This window comes from Daphnia pulex, chromosome 5, assembly GCF_021134715.1.
Source record: "Daphnia pulex isolate KAP4 chromosome 5, ASM2113471v1".
Taxonomy (NCBI): domain Eukaryota; kingdom Metazoa; phylum Arthropoda; class Branchiopoda; order Diplostraca; family Daphniidae; genus Daphnia; species Daphnia pulex.
The window spans coordinates 10,037,462-10,056,634 of record NC_060021.1 but is presented as its reverse complement, the minus strand read 5'-3'; the positions used below and the strand labels follow the sequence as shown (position 1 = coordinate 10,056,634).

The following is a 19,173-nucleotide window of genomic DNA, read 5'->3' as shown; positions in this document are numbered from 1 at the left end:
TACAACACAGGGTCAGAGGAAGCCTTAGGTTTATTTGACGTTGGGACTGGAGAGAGAGCGGAGCTTCACAGCCAGAGTCTAGTGCGCGTGTTAAAAGAGTCGGCGTTGCCAGTTGCTTCTCAGACGCCCAGTGGAACGGATGGGACTCGTTTCAGTCCCGCTTTCGATTACAACACACCGCCCAGTTTGAGTGTGTGTGTGTTTTGTGTTGCTGAGAGGGAAGCGTGCGTCACGACATTACCCAACGCGCGTGATTCACCTTCCGTTCTGCAAGTTCCTCTTCACTATTTCAAACAGTTGTGTGGCGAGAGAAAAAACAGTGCCATGTGAATCCCACAACGTCTCTCGTCTTTTAAAAGAGTGATATCCAGTTGGCAATCTTCCGGCAAAAGTCTTTCCGGTCGAAGAAAGAATAAGCGAAGAAAACGAGAAAGAAAGAAAGAAAAAAGTATTTAAAGCGACGCCAACACACACTCAACTGTTCCGAAGTTATAGCTACTACATCTCTGTTTCTCTCTCTCTAGCAGCAGCCTGTTTGGGTTTATTTTGAGTATTGAAGACCCCACCACCATCTTGGTTTTTTTATATTTTTTCTCTCTCCTTTCTTGCGTGCAGTCGGTTCAATTCTAAGAATGTTAGCGACGTGCGCTGCTGATTGAAAAGACTGCATCTGAAGTTGCCACGACATCATCAGACGGAGAATCAGGAAGAAGAAGAAAAAGAAGACAAAATCTATTTGATGGATGAGCAAGTTTCCAACGGATACTAACCAAATCCCGTTCGAATGGTCTCTAATTTGGCGGGTTGGGGGAGTGCAATATAACGTACTGGCAATTCAGCAACCGAAACTAGACGGGGACAAAAAATCAAATAACAGTTCGATTGTTGGAAACAACCAAATAACCGTACTGGTTGGTTTATTGTATGTGTGAGAAATATCTGCGAGTGTTGACTTTACGCCGTCGATAGAGCCAATGGTATCGGACCCTTCCGCTACTGTGTCAACCCGCTGTGATTTGTGCTATCGCATTCGAACCCAAACAGTCCTCTGAAGTGGGTCTACACTCTTGTGCGCGCTTGTGTGAAGTAGCCAAATCGAGTTGGCCAATCGTTTGTGTTTAAAAAGTCCAGGATAAGATCAGAGTCCCGATCTCTTCGTAAAAACAAAAAATCAAAGGCGGATCTATTCCAAGGCGAAGTCTTTGATAGACTCTTTGAATTCCAGTGCCACATCTGCAGTGATTCCCACAATTAATGGAATGATTTTGGATGTTATTTGAATCGTAAAAAAACAAAACGTTTAAAAATCTCGCGATGGTTTTCAAAATGGAAGCTGCTTTACTGCAGCAGCCGCAATGGAATATGAACGCCATGATGGCTGACAACGAAGAGGTCGATTCAGATGAAGCCGTCTCCGATGACGAGGGTATTGAGGGTTTCAATGTAAGTCCTCTCTTTTTTTTTTCTTCATATTTTCATCCACTATAGTGAATATACCTCGTGGCATTATTATTCTAGGCTTTGCAGCTATTGTGCTCGAGCTCTTTGTATCCATTATGAACATTTTCTTTTGTGTCATTGTTGGGAACTACCAGCTGATGGTCCCACCGGCGCTACATTACCAGTCGCTCTTTTTTGATGGTTGGGCTTTCTATTATAGTGCTGGTTGCCTATTGAGGCAAAGGCCAGTACATTCGTTCCGTCCAAATTGTAATGTAGGTCGAGTGTATAGTTGAAATGATTGGGCGAAAAGTTTTTTTTTATTTTTGCCCGTCCACATTTGCTGCGGTGCGATCAGGTTTCAGCGGGACGTCATCGCGTGGCCTCCCCCCCCCTATGCATTCATTAGCCAATCGACGAACGCAACAGTTTTGTTAGCATCTGTCATCGTGTGCTGTTCCGGTTCAAGTCCACCGAAAATTTAAACACTGGGCCGTTGCATCCGGATTTGTTCCTTAACTTACATTTTAGACAAATTCCATCCGTTTTTATGGCTCATGTGTGCCTTCAATGTTTCGAAAATGTGTCGTTTTTCCATGATCCTTTGGGTTTCACCAAACCCTGCGTGTGACGGATTAGAACTAGACTGGGTAATAAAAAAATACCCGAGCTCTTTCGGTTTTCTTCTTCTAAAGAATAAAAAATCCAATGTTTGGGGGCTTTAGCTGCTGACATGACTAGCATAAAAGCTGGTCAAGTCCGACGAAAACACATCTGTATATGCTAGGGTTTGAACTAAAGTTGTCGCACCGTATGTTTTCAGTTTTCAAAAGAAAAATCATCCGGTCGTTGATCATCAGATCGTCCGGTCGTTTTCTTTTTAGATAGTTTTGAACTAATAAATAGCGCGGCTGAAACGGGAAAAAAAAAAAAAATGTTATTCATTAACACTTGATAAAGTGAGATATACTGTTAGTAGTTGATCATGAGGAAGTCGCACGGGGTTCTTTGAAATGACCAGTATTTATTTCCCTCGAGAGAGAGACTGATAATTGAATCCCAAAAGGCAACTAAATTTTCATGTCCAAAATTTAACGGAAATGTGGTTCTTTGTCGCCTCACGTACGCCATGTTCCATTTCGCTTGATTTAGTTAGAATCTCGACTAATTTTTTGGACTGAATCGCCCTGTTCTGACGTTATTTTTTTCTGTGGAAGAAAATATGGGGTTTCGACATGGGGCCACGCCAGTTTTTATGTGTGTGTTTGTTTTCCAAAGGAACGGCCAACTTTGGCCGTTGTCTCGCCCACGTTTGGACGGGTTATCATGGCGTCTGGTCGTCCGCTCTCGAGTGTAATTGATAGGATCACGTCAAAGCTCTTCCTTGGCCTCGAATAACCGAATTCGGTCTCGCGTTCCTTGATCACACACACTCACACACAAGCCCGTATGTGTTTTTGTTTCGACCCGGCAACGCCGACGTGCTGTTATACAGCCAAGTGAATAGAAACGCAAGATAAACTTTTGTCCCTCATGTTTTGTTTTTCTTTTCCGAGTTACTGTAGCCACAGCACCTTTTAGAATCTGCTGAAGTGGCAGAGAAGAAGTTTGGCCGGCGACTGCTATCTCTCCAACTTTTTGGTTACTTTCTTTTTTGATAACTTGCACTCTGAAAGATAATCAACTTAAAACAAAATCCTCAACAGACCAGCAACTTTCTTGAATATCACAGTCTCCTTCTTTTTTGCTGTTAACTAATTTTTGAACATGCGAATCACGTACTGGGATCATTGCGAATCACGCGGCTCATTGGCAGTAAGCCATGGCAACAGCCGCTCACGGCCGCTCATAACCTTCTTTTCTTGGACAAATCTCGGCAGAACCTTCTTTTTCTCTTTTTTCTTCTCCCTCTACTTGGGTTGTGCACACTGCTGATTGCCGGACTGATCGATTGTTCTCATTAACTGCGGCAAAGTGGAAGTACCAAATGTGGACTGTATGTCATCACGTCCTTAATTACTGGGACTAGCCTTGGCTGTTCTTCTGCCTCCACTTCTGCAGCGCTTCCTGCACAGCGCCAAGATTTCCGTCATTTCGACTGTATACACTGTGTGAAAGCCCGAGCTCTCTTGTGCAGTTGGCCGCTTCACAAAAAGCAGTTGTTGTAGTGCCTTTCTACAGACGAGAAGAAGAAATAATAATAATAAATAGAAAAGGGGAGAAAAAAGAGAATCATTCGCTTTCTAATACGGAAAAAGTTGATATTCTTTTATACTTCCTGGTACATATGGGTCCCTTTTCATGTTGGTAAAATCAGCCCATTCAAAATCCCTTTCTAATCGGATGATCGCATTTGACCAAATTTACAATAGCGCTTAGAAATTCACTTCCATATTTACATTGTTGGCTATTGTTCTGTTTTGATTGCAGGGCTCGGAAAACGGAAGTGCCGTGACGACGGCGGGAGAAACATCAGGGCCTCGCCCACTCTCAGTTCCGGAAATGGATAAGTTGCAACTGCTGCACGCAGAACCACGAATTGACAGTTATCGTTTTTCCATGGCGAATCTCGAAGGTAAATTTTGATGTTTAATTTAACATTTTTTTGTTTCAGTTTTATTTCCCGTTGTTAAAGAATTACATAAGGGGATTCTAGTCAAAAATTATTTTACTTTCCTATTAGTAATTAAATTAAATCAAATTTTAATCCATCGGGCTATTTGGTCCTTTTTCGACTTTTCAGTACTCCCACCTCTCTTTAAATTTCCTTTGAATTAATTTCCCCCTTATGTCAACAGTCCTTGAATATAATTTTGCTAATATGTTTACTTAGAATCCCAAGATGGAGAACTCGATGCCATATTGAAGGAACTTTGTGCTCTCGGATCACAGTTTGATCAAGAGCTTAAAGTGGAGGATGCTCCTCGTCCTGCCAATAACAAATCATCAGGTACGTGGACGCGTTGGGCTTCTGTTTCACACAGTTCATTTCAAATTGACCGAACGTATTTTTCTCACATATGATTAGCAGGTCCGATGGATGCGCTGAAAAAAGCCGTAAGTAGTAACAACGATCAAAACGAACACGTGACGAAAACGACCCATTCAAAATCCAATTTTAATGGTTGCCAAGTGAATAATAACAATAAAATGAGGCTCGATTTAACCCCCGACGCCACAGATTCTACCAACAGAACAGACTCAGGTATATATTCATAAAAAGGACTATATTTCAATTGAAAAAGTCACGTCTCGAGTAATGTACTAACTGTCGGTTGTCGAATAGGAATGAGAACGGAAAGTCCGGATAATGATTCAGCTTTTTCCGACAATATCTCGATGCTCTCGAGTGAAAGTTCGGCTTCTTCTGGAGCCAGCGCTGCCCGAACGGACGCCTCTTCCAAAAGTTCGGCATCGAACGCTTCGTCGACCGGTTCGTCTACGATAGTGGCGGCAGACGAAGCGGCTCGTCTGAAGGCCGAAAAGATCCGTTTAGCATTAGAAAAAATGCGGGAAGCCAACGTAAAAAAGCTATACATCAAAGCTTTCACAACCGACGGTAGCACCAAATCGCTGCTGGTCGACGAGAAAATGGCAGTGGGCAGCGTCACGCGAATGCTCTCTGACAAGAACCACGTCCGCATGGAGCCCAAATGGGTCCTGGTCGAGCACCTACCCGATTTGTACATGGAGCGTGTCTACGAAGACCATGAAATGTTGGTGGATCAGCTCATGCTGTGGACGCGCGACTCACGAAACACGCTACTGTTCGTCGAAAGACCCGAAAAGTACAGCCTTTTTTCACGGCCCGAAGATTACCTGCTGTCGTTCAATTCGTCTTCAGAAAGGGACCGCCATCTCGACGACGACGGCCGATTGGCTCTACTCGAAGAATTCTTTTCGGGGACGGGCGGTAATGGCGTCGGCGTACCTGAAATCGAAGGTCCACTTTACCTAAAAGCCGAGGGTAAAAAGGCGTGGAAGCGATTCTATTTTGTCCTGCGCGCCTCGGGCATCTATTATTCACCAAAGGGCAAGTCTTCGTCGAAATCCTCCAAAGACCTGGTTTGCTTAGCCACTTTCGACGTCAATCAAGTCTACACATCCGTTTCGTGGCGCAAGAAATTCAAGGCCCCCACCGAATTCGGTTTCGCCATCAAACATCCAAAGCTGCAGTCGAGATCATCCAAGTTCATCAAATACTTGTGCGCCGAAGACGAGCGGACCATGGCCAGATGGGTTATGGGCATCCGTATCGCCAAACATGGCCGGGCCTTGATGGACAACTATCGCGCATTGGTCGAAGAGTTGGCTCAGGAAGATTTGGATCAGTTGGCCAACGCTCGAAGTTTTTCTTTGGCTTCCATGACGCTGGGCGGCGCCACCCCGACAACAGCTCCCGTTTCCGAGTCGATAACCGACGAGAACGAAACGCCCGTCAACACGCTAGAACGGGGCGGTGTACTGGGATTTCATACCTCCCGCCCGCTCTCCAGACAGGACAGTCTGAAGAGTCGAGCGTCCAATTCTTCTTCCAGCGGATGCTTATCGGAGCGCTCGAGCAACGGCACAGCTACGCCAACCTTTGAAAACGCTTTCGATTCCGACTTCCCCATGGGCACCATCAAGCGGAAGCCATCCATGACACCCAAACTTCCCCTGACGTCCACTACAAGGTTGTTGGTCAAGGAACTGGAAGACACTGTCGACGGCCAAGCGGCCATGGAGGCTCGGAACACGCTGCGGCAAAGTTTCAGAAAATCCCTCAACGAGGAGGTGAATACAATCCGGCGTAAAACCAGCGCCGCTTCCAACAGTCAAGCTGTTGCGGCGGCGAGCTGTGTTGTCCTCGAGTCTTCGCGGCCCATCATCCACGAGTTGAACGATTCGCAAGATGTGGATTCGTTACCTCTACCGCCGCCGCCTACGTTCAGTTCTCCGGATGACGGCATCAGTTGCGATTCGGATTTACTCCCTCCCCCTCCGCCGGAAGCTTTTGACCAAGTCGATTGCGGGTCTTCCTTTCCGCTGCCTCCGGCCGAACTGCTGGATTCGTCTTACCTTCCGTATCAGCACTCCATGTCTCCACGTATCTTGCGATCCAAGCCACCTAGTCCTACCCCTCCTCCGCCGCCGATCGTGCCTGGAACATTGAAACCTTGCTTGAAATCGAGTTCGTGCGCTCCGACGGTACCGCCCAAACCGGCCATCATTTCTTCCATTTCGAAGCGAGAGTCTGCCGGCTGCCAAGCCATCTACGCGAACTCTGCCAAATCCGTTATGCCAACGCCTCCGCCGCCTCCGCCAACGCAGAGTCCCAGCAAAAAGAACCGAAGGATCACGTTTGACGAACGAGTCGCCTGCAGTCCCTCTCCGCCGCTGACGGATTCGCCGCCGAAACCCCCCAAACCGCCCGTTATGCCCAAACGAGTGGATCCTTTGCGCTCGTCGATGAAGCAGCAACCTATTCCACAAAAGCTAACGGCGCCTGGATGCACTGTGACTCCGCCGCGTGAATTTCTCAAGGACCTCCAACGGGTGATGCAGAAAAAATGGCAGGTAGCCCAGAAATGCAAGGATGACACCGAAGTGACGCCGCATTCGGTACTGGGATTTAGAGATCAGCCGCCGCCCATCGCCCCCGTCCCGGCCGCTTATAAAGAAAACAGCGTCCGAGCGTGGGTGGCCGAGCACTACGGGTCGGGCTCTGATGTTATTTCCTCCGACAACTCGATGGGCTTTTACGAGAACGTGTTTGTGCCGTCTTCATCGGCTGCAACTATTTCTGCTCTGCCCGGAGAGGAATACCAGAATTGCGTCGAACTCCGAGACAGAGAGTACACGCACCCCTACCTGCCTGTCCATCCGAACCACACGCATTCGCCGCGAATGAGTTCGGCGTCGACCGCAACGACCGTGTCGGCTGCCAGCGCCAAGCGTCTCCCTCCTCCTCCACCCAAACGAAGCGAAACGACTCACTTATCAACTCGAATTCATTGATTGATCAAGCGTTCCAGTTAGAAAAACTAAAACTAACCGATTAACAAATAATATCTTTTTATGTGTACATAGAACGAGACATCGTGTAGGTCAGCAGGATTGTTTTCTCTCCAAAAAAGGAAGGAGTGCCTTGCGTTTTACTTTTTTAACTTCGGGATTTTGCAGAAGTTTTCCAGAAAAAAATGTTTTGGAGGTTATCTGGTCAGCGCTATGCAAGCTACTCCTCCTGTTGCAGCTCTTATCGAATTTGCATAAGAAAAGGGCAGCACCTGTTGGCGAATATCGAAACTTTCACCAATATCTTACACGTCTGTCTTACACATCTGGACTCTTAATGGGATTCACTAAACATTGATTTTGAATGTCCTGATGCTAAGCGTATTAGCGCGAAGGAATTTTTTTTTTAACCTACCAGCAAAGTCTGTTATGTTGTGAAGATTAAGATAGCATCGCCAAGTGCCAAATTTAAATCCGCGCTTTTTGTTGACACTCCACTCCACAATTTTTGATTTTTGTTCTTTTTTTTTTTTTGGCAGTTTCTTAGTTATTTTTGGTTTTTGTGATTATTGAATTTGTCTTAACTGTCCTCCCGATATTGATCCCTTATCACATTTGATCTACTAAACCGTGGCGCTGCAGGTCATAATTTTAATTTGCCCTCCTCCATCCTATTATCTTTGTTGTTTCATAGAGTTTAGGGATTTGTCGTTTTCTTCATCGCTTGGTCGAAATCCACGGTGAGTATTTGATTCATGGGAAGCCGGCTTATTCATTCACTTTGGAGCTGTACTATATATTATTATTTGCACTGTAAATCAATTGAGTGCTCACGTCAAGTAAACTAGCTCTCAATGGCTGATTTTTGTATCGGGGAAAAAAATATTAAAATGGGGATCAAAGAATCGTTTCAAGGTTTCGATATTTGTGTTATGTATCATACATAATATATAACTTGTATTACCGTCTTTCCTTCTTATATACAGTTTTCTCTTTTTCTGTTTAAAAGTCGACCTCATGCGCTGCTGGTATATAATGCTAATTTCAGATGTGTTAATAAAAAATCAAATACATGTTTCGCGATGCAGCGGAAAGATTCCACGAATTTTATTGTCTTCTCCTGTTTATTTGTGTACTGGAATTAACAATCAAGTAGCATACAAACTGATGCTTGGTCTAAATATGGCAAGCCATTTGGGCCACATTTCAAGGAGAAACTAGAGGGCGAAGAAGTAGTAATGCCAGTAATGCCAAAGCAAACAGCTATGTAATTGTTAAAGGAATGCTAAAGCTATTTCTAAACAACTTAGTGAAGGGCACATTACAGGGTTTTCAATACCAAATGTATAAACACATTAAGAACACGCATAAGAAAGGCATTATTCAGTTTTTTTTTTATTGCAAAAGATTTATATTTTATTTAGACTTAGACCCTAGATGGCGAAATCGTCGAATTGTGCTCCATCTCGCGGTAGTCATGGAAAATTGTCGTCTGCTCAAAACAAATGGCGACACACATTGCGAGGTAGGGTTGGGTTAACGGCTAACGGGCCCATTAGGCCATTACCATGTTAAAGGAGTGCCATAAATAACGTCAACAATTCGTGCAGTACAAAACTAGAATGTGACATCTCGTTGTGGAGAAATTGACGGCGGTGAAGAAATTAATGATAGGGAAGACCGTAAGACGTGATTTTACTCGAGCAGCCCCATCGATTCCAACAGTTGCTTGAAAATTTGGCCAAGACCGAATTTGGAAAACCCCTTTTGTCAAAAGCAATACAATTTGAGGCAGATGGTTCTCACGGTTCAGTTGACAAACGAGCATTAGGTGCATAATGTTATACCGCCTTGTTTTTGTCATAAAACACACTAATGATTTGTTACATTTTAGGCAAAAACAAATCCTTTCTGGATCTTGATGAAGAAGTGGAGCCCTAGAGATACCTTTGAGAAATCAAAGTTGAGAAAGAAGAGAACAAACTTATTCCACACCCTGCAAGACTGTCATGTTGATTTACAGGGAATGTTCTGGCGGATTCCCCATCAAATAGAAATAGTCATGTTAGTGCTGCTTTTATATTTTACTATTTGCTTTGTGGTTACTTTTATCGTTAAATTTTATGGCTATTATCATCTGTCCTGATGATACAATCCGTTAAAGAGATGCAGAGTGAAGTTCTTTTTCCCAGTTCGGAGCAAATCTTTTTTGAAAAACTTCCCCTAAAATAGTATCTGAACTTGCTTCAGTGGCCGTGCTCCCTTTTTGCTCCATAGACCGAGGCGGGAAGTTAGTTCCTCATTTGAATCTCTTCGACTTTTTCGTAGCTTACTACAACTGTTACTAAAAAAAAATCTCGATAATTGCAAGGTGGCTATCAATACTACTGTCTCATCAAGATATTGCATTAGCATAAATAGATCAATTGGATCATAGGCATTTCAAGTTTTTACGTCAAGTTGCTGAATAGACAACACTTTTTTTAGCTAACGATTCTCGTTGCATTCTTGAGTAAATATTGTCATGAAATTTATCCAGCTAAAGTTTTCGGTGACATGGGTGCCTGTCGGTGCCTGTGACAATTGGGATAAAATGGTCCAATAATCCAATAGGGCAACCTGTATCTTTCAAAACCAAGGAAATCCTATTAGCAATGTAGTTATTTTGACAAACTTTTGTTTTTATTACTGTGATATTTAAGGTGGTATAGTATTATTAGGTAGGACATTTCCGGAAAAAATGGTTTCTCATTTGTTTCTATTGGTTGCTATTGTTATATTGTTTTAGTATTAGTTCTCATGACTAAAACAAATCCTAGCTCACACCCCCAGTAAAAAGGATAACCTAGTCCGTGTTTGTAATTCTGTTTCATAAAGTTTCTTTAAATTCAAACAAACCTACAATTACAAACTTTAGAAAGTGATATATGAGGCCGGGCTGGCACTTTTAAAGTTGCAAACTAAACCTTTTATTACATTTTCTTTAAAATTAGCATTAATCTTTCAAGTCAGCTTTGATACACAATCTAAAGTTTTTGAGCTAGGGTCGGTCATAAAAAGTGCGTTTTATGGCAGATTTGCGTTTGCGAGTGTCTAAAGACTGGGTCTAAAGAACTGAATTAGGATTGCTGTCGAGTTCCAACGCAGACAATAATAAACGAAAGTTTTGATATCGAAATTCCAGTTTGATGCAACCAATTATTTTTAATGTGTTTTACAGGATGTAAAGGAATTACCCATTCATGTCAACAAACAGACCGTCTTCGTCACACCTGAATAAGAGTGAAAGCAATAAGTCCGAAGTCGTACAAGATTTCCATCGTGGCCCCAATTCGTCGGCTTGGATTTAACCATTTATCAAACCTCTCTTCAAAAGAATGTCGGTTTTTTGGTATTCATTTTGATATTGGTTGTTGTAGACCCATTCCCCAGATGTATTCCCATTCCCCAGCAACGTAAACCTGCAGAAGGAAAGGCCAGTTTTCATGGCCTTCATACTCGAAGGTCACGGAGATTCATTACGTTAAAAGTGTCATAGTGTAGAGGTTGGGTGAGAACGGGATGTGTTTCATCATAATCAAGCAGGTATAATAGCCGCAAGGCTCAGCCATTTGGTATTCATTTTGATATTTGTTGTTGTAGACCCATCCCCAGCAACGCCAACCTAAAGAAGAAAAGGCCAGTTTTCATTTTCTTCATGCTCGAAGGTCACGGAGATCATTACATAAAACGTATCATGCGACGGCGGAGAGGTTGGGTGAGAAAGCTACGTGTTTCATCATTATCAAACAGGTAAAATACCCGCAAGGCTTAAGAGGTGAGGGTGATCAAAAAAATCGTATAAAAAGGAGAGAGAAAAGGCCAGAGACATCAGTCGAGTGAGCATCTCCGACACGGCAACAACTGCTGTGGCCTATCTGTCACCATCTGCCTTCTTCACTGTATTGCCAGTTAGCACCCATGGGTAAATATTCTGTTTTTTACATTGAGATTGTTATCAATCCTACTGTTTTCTTTTTTTAAGCATGTATTTAATATTTATGTTTGAATTTGTTAACTGTCTAGATAATAAGGTGTCGTATGCTGTTGGGTGTTGTATCGTTGATGGCTGGGTCGACCACTGGTGTACCGATGTCCTTACTACACAAAAGCAACTAACGCAACGACCAGTTACTGTACCGAGGTCTACAAGTACAACACTACTAAAGCACCGGAGTCCACAACTCACGCTGCCCCGATCCACTACAGTGACGCCCTGAAGTATTACTCTGCCCCGAGTTACTACACCACCAAGGGGACGGAGCAGGACTGCGCATGCTGCCCCATTCTACTACACCAAGGCTCCCAGGTATTACTCTGTTCTCAGCTACTTATTGCACCTATTTTCCTAAATACTACTCTGTTCTCATCTGCTACACCGAGGCTCATGCTGATAACTCCACCAAATCGGTCGAATACTACACCGAAGCGGCAAAGTACTTCTCTGCCCCGATCTACACAACCACAACTGAGGCGGCCAAGGATGACGCAGTCCAGACTTACTACACAGAAGCTGCCCTTTCGTGCTACGTTGAACAGAAATACTACACTGATGCTCCAGTCTACTACACCACGACCTACGCTACACCGCAGCCCCGAAGTACTACACCGAAGAAGCTGCCTAATCCCCAACAACAGCGTATGCTGCCTAGTTTACTACACCGAGGCTCCCAAGTACTACATCACTAAGTCACCGGAATTCTACACGTCTATGTATGCTGCCCATGCCTACTACACCGAGGCGCCGCATTACTACAACACTGAAGCGCTCAAGTACAGCACTACAACCTACGCTGCCCCGAGCTACTACACCTACGTCCCGAAGTATTACTGTGCTTAAAAGGAGTCGTCTGGAAAAAAAGAAGTCGTGTCCGAACTGCAGTGCTCCATCTGTCACCAACTGCATTCCTCATCGTGTAACCAATTCGCCGTTATGGGTAAATATTCTTATTTTTGAGTTTTGTATCTATTTTTTTTTTTTTTGTTAATATACCTGTTAATATTTAATAGTATTGCTAATTTATTTAATGTTTAGTATGGGCGTATGGCGTTGTGCTCCTGTTGGTTGTTGTATCGTTGATGGGTGGGTCGACTGCTGGTGTAGCGATGTGTCCTTGGTATGGTGGAAACCGAACTACAATGCCGCCGCCGTTCTACACAACTTACGCAACGACCAGTTCCTGCACCGAGGTCATCAAGTACTACACTAGTAAAGCAACGGAGTTTTAGACCACAACTTACGCCGCCCCGAGCCACTACACTGAAGCATTACTCTGTCCTGAGTTACTACACAATCTAGGCGATGGAGTGCTACATGGATACGTATGCTGCCCATCCTACTACACCGAGGCTTGTAAGTATTACTCTGTTCTCAGCTACTTACTGCACAAATTTTCCTAAATACTACTCTGTTCCCAGGTGCTACACCAAGGCTACCGCTGATTACTCAACCACAACTGAGGCGGCCAAGGTTGACGCTGTTCCGACTTCTACACCAAAGCTGCTCTTTCGTGCTACGTTGAACAGGAATACTACACTGATGCTCCAGTCTACCTCACCATGACCCACGCTACACCTAGCTGCAACACAGCAGACATCAAGTACTACACCGAAGAAGCCGCCTAGTTTACTACATCGAAGAATAAGTATTACTCTGCTCCAAACAACTACCAAACTGAGGTTCATATTTATTGCAATTCTCCCGATTATGTCACCACTACTTACGCTGCTCCAACCTTTACACTGAAGTTCTGAAGTATTTCTCTGGATATGTTGAAAGATTGCTGAAATACAAGATTGATTGATAAATCACAAGTGCATGTCTCTATTTTCTCCTGAAGTACCTTTCCTGCTGCTGATAATTGCATGATATGAGAAAATATTTCTGAGTGCTATGTAAACTTACAAATCTTGCAAAATACAATAAAAATTCAAACTCATGTTCTACATTTCAATAACATTCAAACTTTCCTTTTTATAAATTGTTTTCTATCATGAAAAATAAAGTCCAACAATCAATATTTTTCCAAAATCAAAGTCCACACACCTAATTATTTCTGCTAAGTCCAGACTTTTCTTTTTGAAAAAAAATTTAAAAAAATTCCCCCTGCACAAAGTTTTAAAAAATTTATCGAGAAAAAATTAGTTCGAAAATTTTATTGCAAAAAATTTTATTTTTATAATATTTACATTCATTTATTTTTCCTGTGGCCCCCAGGGGGGGGGGCCTGTCGCTTTCTCTACCGCGATAATAACATGATGCAAGATATATGCAAGTCATTATTTGTTTGGAGCAGAAAGCTTGTTTTATCTAGCAGTTCTCGACTGTGTCAAACCTGATATTGATCAGATTGCCTCAGTCATATACTGCATGATTGAATGAAGACTCAAAAGACAACAGATCAAACTTTGAACTCAGCAACACAAAATATCTCTCGCAAAGCAATTTCTTATGGCATGGTTGAAAACACAAACAGCAAAACCAAAATTTTTAAGTCAGGAACCCAGATGGAACAGCTCAGCTACAACAGCACAGCAACTTCTGGATTACACTGTGACCGCATGCTGCATACAAAGTTCAGTGTGTCTTCATCACACCGTTCACCATTTTGCTGCAACAAGGCAACCACCAGCGTTAAAGAAGTGTTTGTTATACCTGTTTAAAAAAAGAAAATTATTTTCGAGAAACAAAACTGTGTACACATGCATACTCATTATAACAAAAGAATACAAAGTGTAACAGAAAACTACGCAGTTCAACAGAATAACTTTTGATGTCTGATTCAAAATTTTCTAAAGTAGCGGAGCAAATTGGGCTACTCTCTAGTCATGTTATCTAAATCTGTACTTTTGTAAGACATTTGATGAAAATAATTACTTTTTGCTGTTAAAGTGATGAGATGTACGTCTAAGAACAGGCAGCGAGACACACGAGGCACGCCATTTCGGAAATGTACAGACACTTCCAAGTCCGAGCTGAATGATTTGGCAACTTGGTTTCTACGTGCTAAATCACCTGTAAATTTTCACATCAACATATTACATTCAATAACAGTAGGAAATTAGCAATAAATACCTTTTAATTTTCATCGTGAGAAACGTCACAACTCACAACCCATTTCTGCTGCGTCTTGGAACAAAATGGCCGATGTGCTTCCCTGTCCCTGAATACACTCGCGCCACCTGGTGGACATTATTTCAGCCACTTATTCACAGCCATTAGATTCCTGTTCCAAATGACTGAACGCAACGGCTGGATTGCTTGCTTCGAGACAGCACGGAGCAACTCAATTGAATTGACATGCCTTTCGGCTTTCACTAGCTGGCACGAAATGAATCAAATGAGCATGAACACCAGATTACTCCAGCAGCTTTCCCTATGACACAAATACACAAAGTTTTTAGTTAGCTTTTCACACTTTGTAACTCTTTCAACATAAAAATCTATAATATTAACAGAAAGTGTTGGGGGGGGGGGTCAAGACAAAAAATTAAACTTACAATTTTCTGAAGAAAAGAATGATTTTCCTGCCTGTGGCTGAAAGGCAACAGCACCAGTTATCTGTGTTAGAGTACGTACAGTGAGTTGAGTTCCAACCAACTTTGGCATCAAACAGTTAGTCATGTTGAATCTAAAGAAAATATGTCAATAAATATTCCAACATTAATCAGATAAACTAAAGTTAATGGCTACCTACTGCTTGTGTTTAACATTCAGAAAAATACAACACATGTTGGTATTTGCCCTGCATTTGTTCATATTCTTCTCTTAAGCTGCTGCAATAAACCTGAAGATTACCCATGGCCAAGATGATATGATATTTTTCATAGTTTTCCCTATGACAGAAAATACAAACTATGACATCAAATAACAGTTTAAAACCGAAAGAAGAATACTTGTATGTCAATGAATTATTTGTTGAAAAACAAACATGTCCACACTGGGGTAGTGACCTACCAAGATCAATAGAAAATGCTGATAATTAGACGAATATTAACTAAGTCTGGGAACAAGTATTAAAAAAAATTGTGACAAATACATTTTTGGTTTTTACCTGTATTAACTGCATGATGCATTCAGCAGAACGAAGATTTTTAATAAAAGAGTTGGTGTTAGTGATGGTAGGCAACTGTATGCCACTGTTTCCTTTCCAGTTCCTTCCTACAGGTTAGATTGAGGAATTTTGAATTTAATCCAGCACACATACGGAATAAATCACATCACAAACAATTAGCACAGAAACGAACTTGAATTTACTTATGAATTCATGGGTAATTTTCATGGAAAAATAGGAAAACTTTTGACAACAACTCAACACAATTATCTAATGAGTAATGGCTGTCAACAGGTGGCTGTGAATAAGTGGCTGAAATAATGTCCACCAGATAGCGCGAGTGTCTTCAGAGAGGGACGCTTCAGGCTTCACGCTTGTTCGCCAGGAACAGCCATTTTGTTCCAAGACGCAGCAGAAATGGGTTGTCGGTTGTGACGTTTCCCACGATGAAAATTAAAAAGTATTTATTGTTAATTTCCTATTGCTATTGAATGTAAAATGTTGATGTGAAATTTTACAGGTGATTTAGCACGTAGAAACCAAGTTGCCAAATCATTCAACTCTGACTTGGAAGTGCCAGTACATTTCTGAAATAGCGTGCCTCGTGTGTCTCGCTGCCTGCCTTAGACGTACGTCTCATTCCATGCAACAGCAAAAAGTAATTATTTTAATCAAATGTCTTACAAAAGTACAGATTTAGTTAACATGACTAGAGAGTAGCCCAATTTGCTCCGCTACTATAGAAATTTTTTATCAGATATTAAAGTTATTCTGTTGGACTGCGTAGTTTTCTGTTACACTTTGTATTCTTTTGTTACAATGAGTATGCATGTGTACACAGTTGTGTTTCCGAAAGTAATTTTCTTTTCTTAAATAGGTTTAACAAACACTTCTTCAACGCTGTTGGTTACCTTGTTGCAACCAAATGGTGAAAGGTGTGACGAAGACAGATTGAACTATTGTATGCAGCATGCGGTTTAAGTGTAATCTAGAAGTTGTTGTGCTGTTGTAGCTGAGCTGTTCCATCTGGGTTCCTGATTTAAAAATTTAGGTTGTTTTTTCATCCATGCTATGAAATTGTTCTGTGTTAACTGTGTGCTGACAAAAAAATTTTATCTGTTGACATTCGAGTATTCATATAATTATGCGGTATTCGATTGAGGCAATAAACTGGAATTAGCAAAATACTCTTGGTCTTTTTTTAAAGAAAATCTTGGTATTTTATAGTTGAATTTTGCAAATTTTATTATTTGTCAGTTTACATAACATTTGGAATATTTGTAATCAGCAGCAGTAAATGTATTAGAGACATGAACTTATGATTTATCAATCATTTTTTATTCCATCAAATCTTTCAACACATCCAGAAAAATACTTAAGAATTTCGGTGTAATGGTCGGAGCAACATGAGTAATGGTGGCATAATTGAGATAATTGCAATAAATATGAACCTCAGTTTAGGAATACTTAGGAGCAGGGTAATACTTAAATTCCTCGATGTAGTAAACTAGGCAGGGTACGTAGTTGTGTAATAGGCGACTTCTTCGGTGTAGTACTTGGGGGCTGCCGTGTTGTAGCTAGGTGTAGCGTCGGTCGTGGTATGGTAGACTGGAGCATCAGTGTAGTATTTCTGTTCAAAGCAGCACGAAAGGGCAGCTTCTGCGTAGCAACTCCGGACGCGTAATACTTAGCCGCCTCAGTTGTGGTTGTGTAGATCAGGGCAGAGAAGTACTTTGCCGCTTCGGTGTAGTATTCGACCGTTATGGTGGAGTAATCAGCGGGAGCCTCGGTGTAGCACCTGGGAACAGAGTGGTATTTAGGAAAATTTGTGCAATAAGTAGCTGAGAACAGTAATACTTAGGAGCCTCGGTGTAGTAGGATGGGCAGCATACGTATCCATGTAGCACTCCATCGCCTAGATTGTGTAGTAACTCAGGACAGAGTAATGCTTCAGTGTAGTGGCTCGGGGCGGCGTAAGTTGTGGTCTAAAACTCCGTTGCTTTACTAGTGTAGTACTTGATGACCTCGGTGCAGGAACTGGTCGTTGCGTAAGTTGTGTAGAACGGCGGCGGCATTGTAGTTCGGTTTCCACCATACCAAGGACACATCGCTACACCAGCAGTCGACCCACCCATCAACGATACAACAACCAACAGGAGCACAACGCCATACGCCCATACTAAACATTAAATAAATTAGCATTACTATTAAATATTAACAGGTATATTAACAAAAAAAAAAAAAAATAGATACAAAACTCAAAAATAAGAATATTTACCCATAACGGCGAATTGGTTACACGATGAGGAATGCAGTTGGTGACAGATGGAGCACTGCAGTTCGGACACGACTTCTTTTTTTCCAGACGACTCCTTTTAAGCACAGTAATACTTCGGGACGTAGGTGTAGTAGCTCGGGGCAGCGTAGGTTGTAGTGCTGTACTTGAGCGCTTCAGTGTTGTAGTAATGCGGCGCCTCGGTGTAGTAGGCATGGGCAGCATACATAGACGTGTAGAATTCCGGTGACTTAGTGATGTAGTACTTGGGAGCCTCGGTGTAGTAAACTAGGCAGCATACGCTGTTGTTGGGGATTAGGCAGCTTCTTCGGTGTAGTACTTCGGGGCTGCGGTGTAGCGTAGGTCGTGGTGTAGTAGACTGGAGCATCAGTGTAGTATTTCTGTTCAACGTAGCACGAAAGGGCAGCTTCTGTGTAGTAAGTCTGGACTGCGTCATCCTTGGCCGCCTCAGTTGTGGTTGTGTAGATCGGGGCAGAGAAGTACTTTGCCGCTTCGGTGTAGTATTCGACCGATTTGGTGGAGTTATCAGCATGAGCCTCGGTGTAGCAGATGAGAACAGAGTAGTATTTAGGAAAATAGGTGCAATAAGTAGCTGAGAACAGAGTAATACCTGGGAGCCTTGGTGTAGTAGAATGGGGCAGCATGCGCAGTCCTGCTCCGTCCCCTTGGTGGTGTAGTAACTCGGGGCAGAGTAATACTTCAGGGCGTCACTGTAGTGGATCGGGGCAGCGTGAGTTGTGGACTCCGGTGCTTTAGTAGTGTTGTACTTGTAGACCTCGGTACAGTAACTGGTCGTTGCGTTAGTTGCTTTTGTGTAGTAAGGACATCGGTACACCAGTGGTCGACCCAGCCATCAACGATACAACACCCAACAGCATACGACACCTTATTATCTAGACAGTTAACAAATTCAAACATAAATATTAAATACATGCTTAAAAAAAGAAAACAGTAGGATTGATAACAATCTCAATGTAAAAAACAGAATATTTACCCATGGGTGCTAACTGGCAATACAGTGAAGAAGGCAGATGGTGACAGATAGGCCACAGCAGTTGTTGCCGTGTCGGAGATGCTCACTCGACTGATGTCTCTGGCCTTTTCTCTCTCCTTTTTATACGATTTTTTTGATCACCCTCACCTCTTAAGCCTTGCGGGTATTTTACCTGTTTGATAATGATGAAACACGTAGCTTTCTCACCCAACCTCTCCGCCGTCGCATGATACGTTTTATGTAATGATCTCCGTGACCTTCGAGCATGAAGAAAATGAAAACTGGCCTTTTCTTCTTTAGGTTGGCGTTGCTGGGGATGGGTCTACAACAACAAATATCAAAATGAATACCAA

General features: G+C 42.5%; 1 protein-coding gene and 6 long non-coding RNA genes across 17 annotated transcripts in view; 4 read left to right on the top strand and 3 right to left on the bottom strand.

Annotated features, from left to right (window-relative positions):
• The window catches only part of LOC124194500 (abnormal cell migration protein 10-like), a 29,795-nt gene extending 21,253 nt beyond the window's left edge, over nucleotides 1-8,542 (top strand). For 2 of the 6 annotated variants that reach the window (XM_046588717.1, XM_046588718.1), the window contains exons 3-6: nucleotides 3,871-4,015; nucleotides 4,274-4,390; nucleotides 4,472-4,645; nucleotides 4,727-8,542. In XM_046588717.1, the coding sequence (XP_046444673.1) occupies nucleotides 3,871-4,015; nucleotides 4,274-4,390; nucleotides 4,472-4,645; nucleotides 4,727-7,440 (3,150 nt within the window). In that variant the 3' untranslated portion in view covers nucleotides 7,441-8,542. Of the gene's footprint in view, nucleotides 1-615; nucleotides 1,444-3,870; nucleotides 4,016-4,273; nucleotides 4,391-4,468; nucleotides 4,646-4,726 lie in introns of all 6 variants that reach the window. The other 4 variants (XM_046588715.1, XM_046588716.1, XM_046588720.1 and 1 more) reach the window with 3 other exon arrangements.
• Nucleotides 8,543-8,929: 387 nt separating this feature from the next.
• On the top strand, nucleotides 8,930-11,006 carry LOC124194499. Its single transcript, XR_006874845.1, has 3 exons — nucleotides 8,930-9,268; nucleotides 9,332-9,501; nucleotides 10,658-11,006. It is a non-coding gene; the product is annotated as an uncharacterized LOC124194499 (long non-coding RNA).
• A 183-nt stretch (nucleotides 11,007-11,189) lies between these two features.
• On the top strand, nucleotides 11,190-13,415 carry LOC124194498. 3 transcript variants are annotated; one of them, XR_006874844.1, is made up of 4 exons: nucleotides 11,190-11,229; nucleotides 11,286-11,401; nucleotides 11,511-11,785; nucleotides 11,860-12,146. It is a non-coding gene; the product is annotated as an uncharacterized LOC124194498 (long non-coding RNA). The 3 variants fall into 3 exon arrangements; XR_006874843.1 differs by lacking the exon at nucleotides 11,190-11,229 and adding exons at nucleotides 12,512-12,829; nucleotides 12,895-13,415 and having other exon boundaries at nucleotides 11,249-11,401; nucleotides 11,503-12,413; XR_006874842.1 differs by lacking the exon at nucleotides 11,190-11,229 and having other exon boundaries at nucleotides 11,250-11,401.
• Nucleotides 13,416-13,692: 277 nt separating this feature from the next.
• On the bottom strand, nucleotides 13,693-15,823 carry LOC124194496. Of its 4 annotated transcripts, XR_006874840.1 has the most exons (8): nucleotides 15,734-15,823; nucleotides 15,531-15,637; nucleotides 15,373-15,429; nucleotides 15,170-15,312; nucleotides 14,977-15,107; nucleotides 14,552-14,852; nucleotides 14,354-14,491; nucleotides 13,693-14,131 (listed from the first exon to the last, which is right to left on the bottom strand). It is a non-coding gene; the product is annotated as an uncharacterized LOC124194496 (long non-coding RNA). The 4 variants fall into 4 exon arrangements; XR_006874838.1 differs by having other exon boundaries at nucleotides 15,373-15,451; nucleotides 15,531-15,787; XR_006874837.1 differs by having other exon boundaries at nucleotides 15,531-15,787.
• Nucleotides 15,824-15,865: 42 nt separating this feature from the next.
• On the top strand, nucleotides 15,866-16,717 carry LOC124194495. Its single transcript, XR_006874836.1, has 3 exons — nucleotides 15,866-15,990; nucleotides 16,051-16,188; nucleotides 16,408-16,717. It is a non-coding gene; the product is annotated as an uncharacterized LOC124194495 (long non-coding RNA).
• Nucleotides 16,718-16,761: 44 nt separating this feature from the next.
• LOC124194497 lies at nucleotides 16,762-17,867 on the bottom strand. Its single transcript, XR_006874841.1, has 3 exons — nucleotides 17,809-17,867; nucleotides 17,388-17,709; nucleotides 16,762-17,328 (listed from the first exon to the last, which is right to left on the bottom strand). It is a non-coding gene; the product is annotated as an uncharacterized LOC124194497 (long non-coding RNA).
• Nucleotides 17,868-18,075: 208 nt separating this feature from the next.
• Nucleotides 18,076-19,032, bottom strand: LOC124194494. The gene is made up of 4 exons (XR_006874835.1): nucleotides 18,993-19,032; nucleotides 18,821-18,936; nucleotides 18,437-18,719; nucleotides 18,076-18,362 (listed from the first exon to the last, which is right to left on the bottom strand). It is a non-coding gene; the product is annotated as an uncharacterized LOC124194494 (long non-coding RNA).
• Between the last annotated feature and the right edge of the window lie 141 nt (nucleotides 19,033-19,173).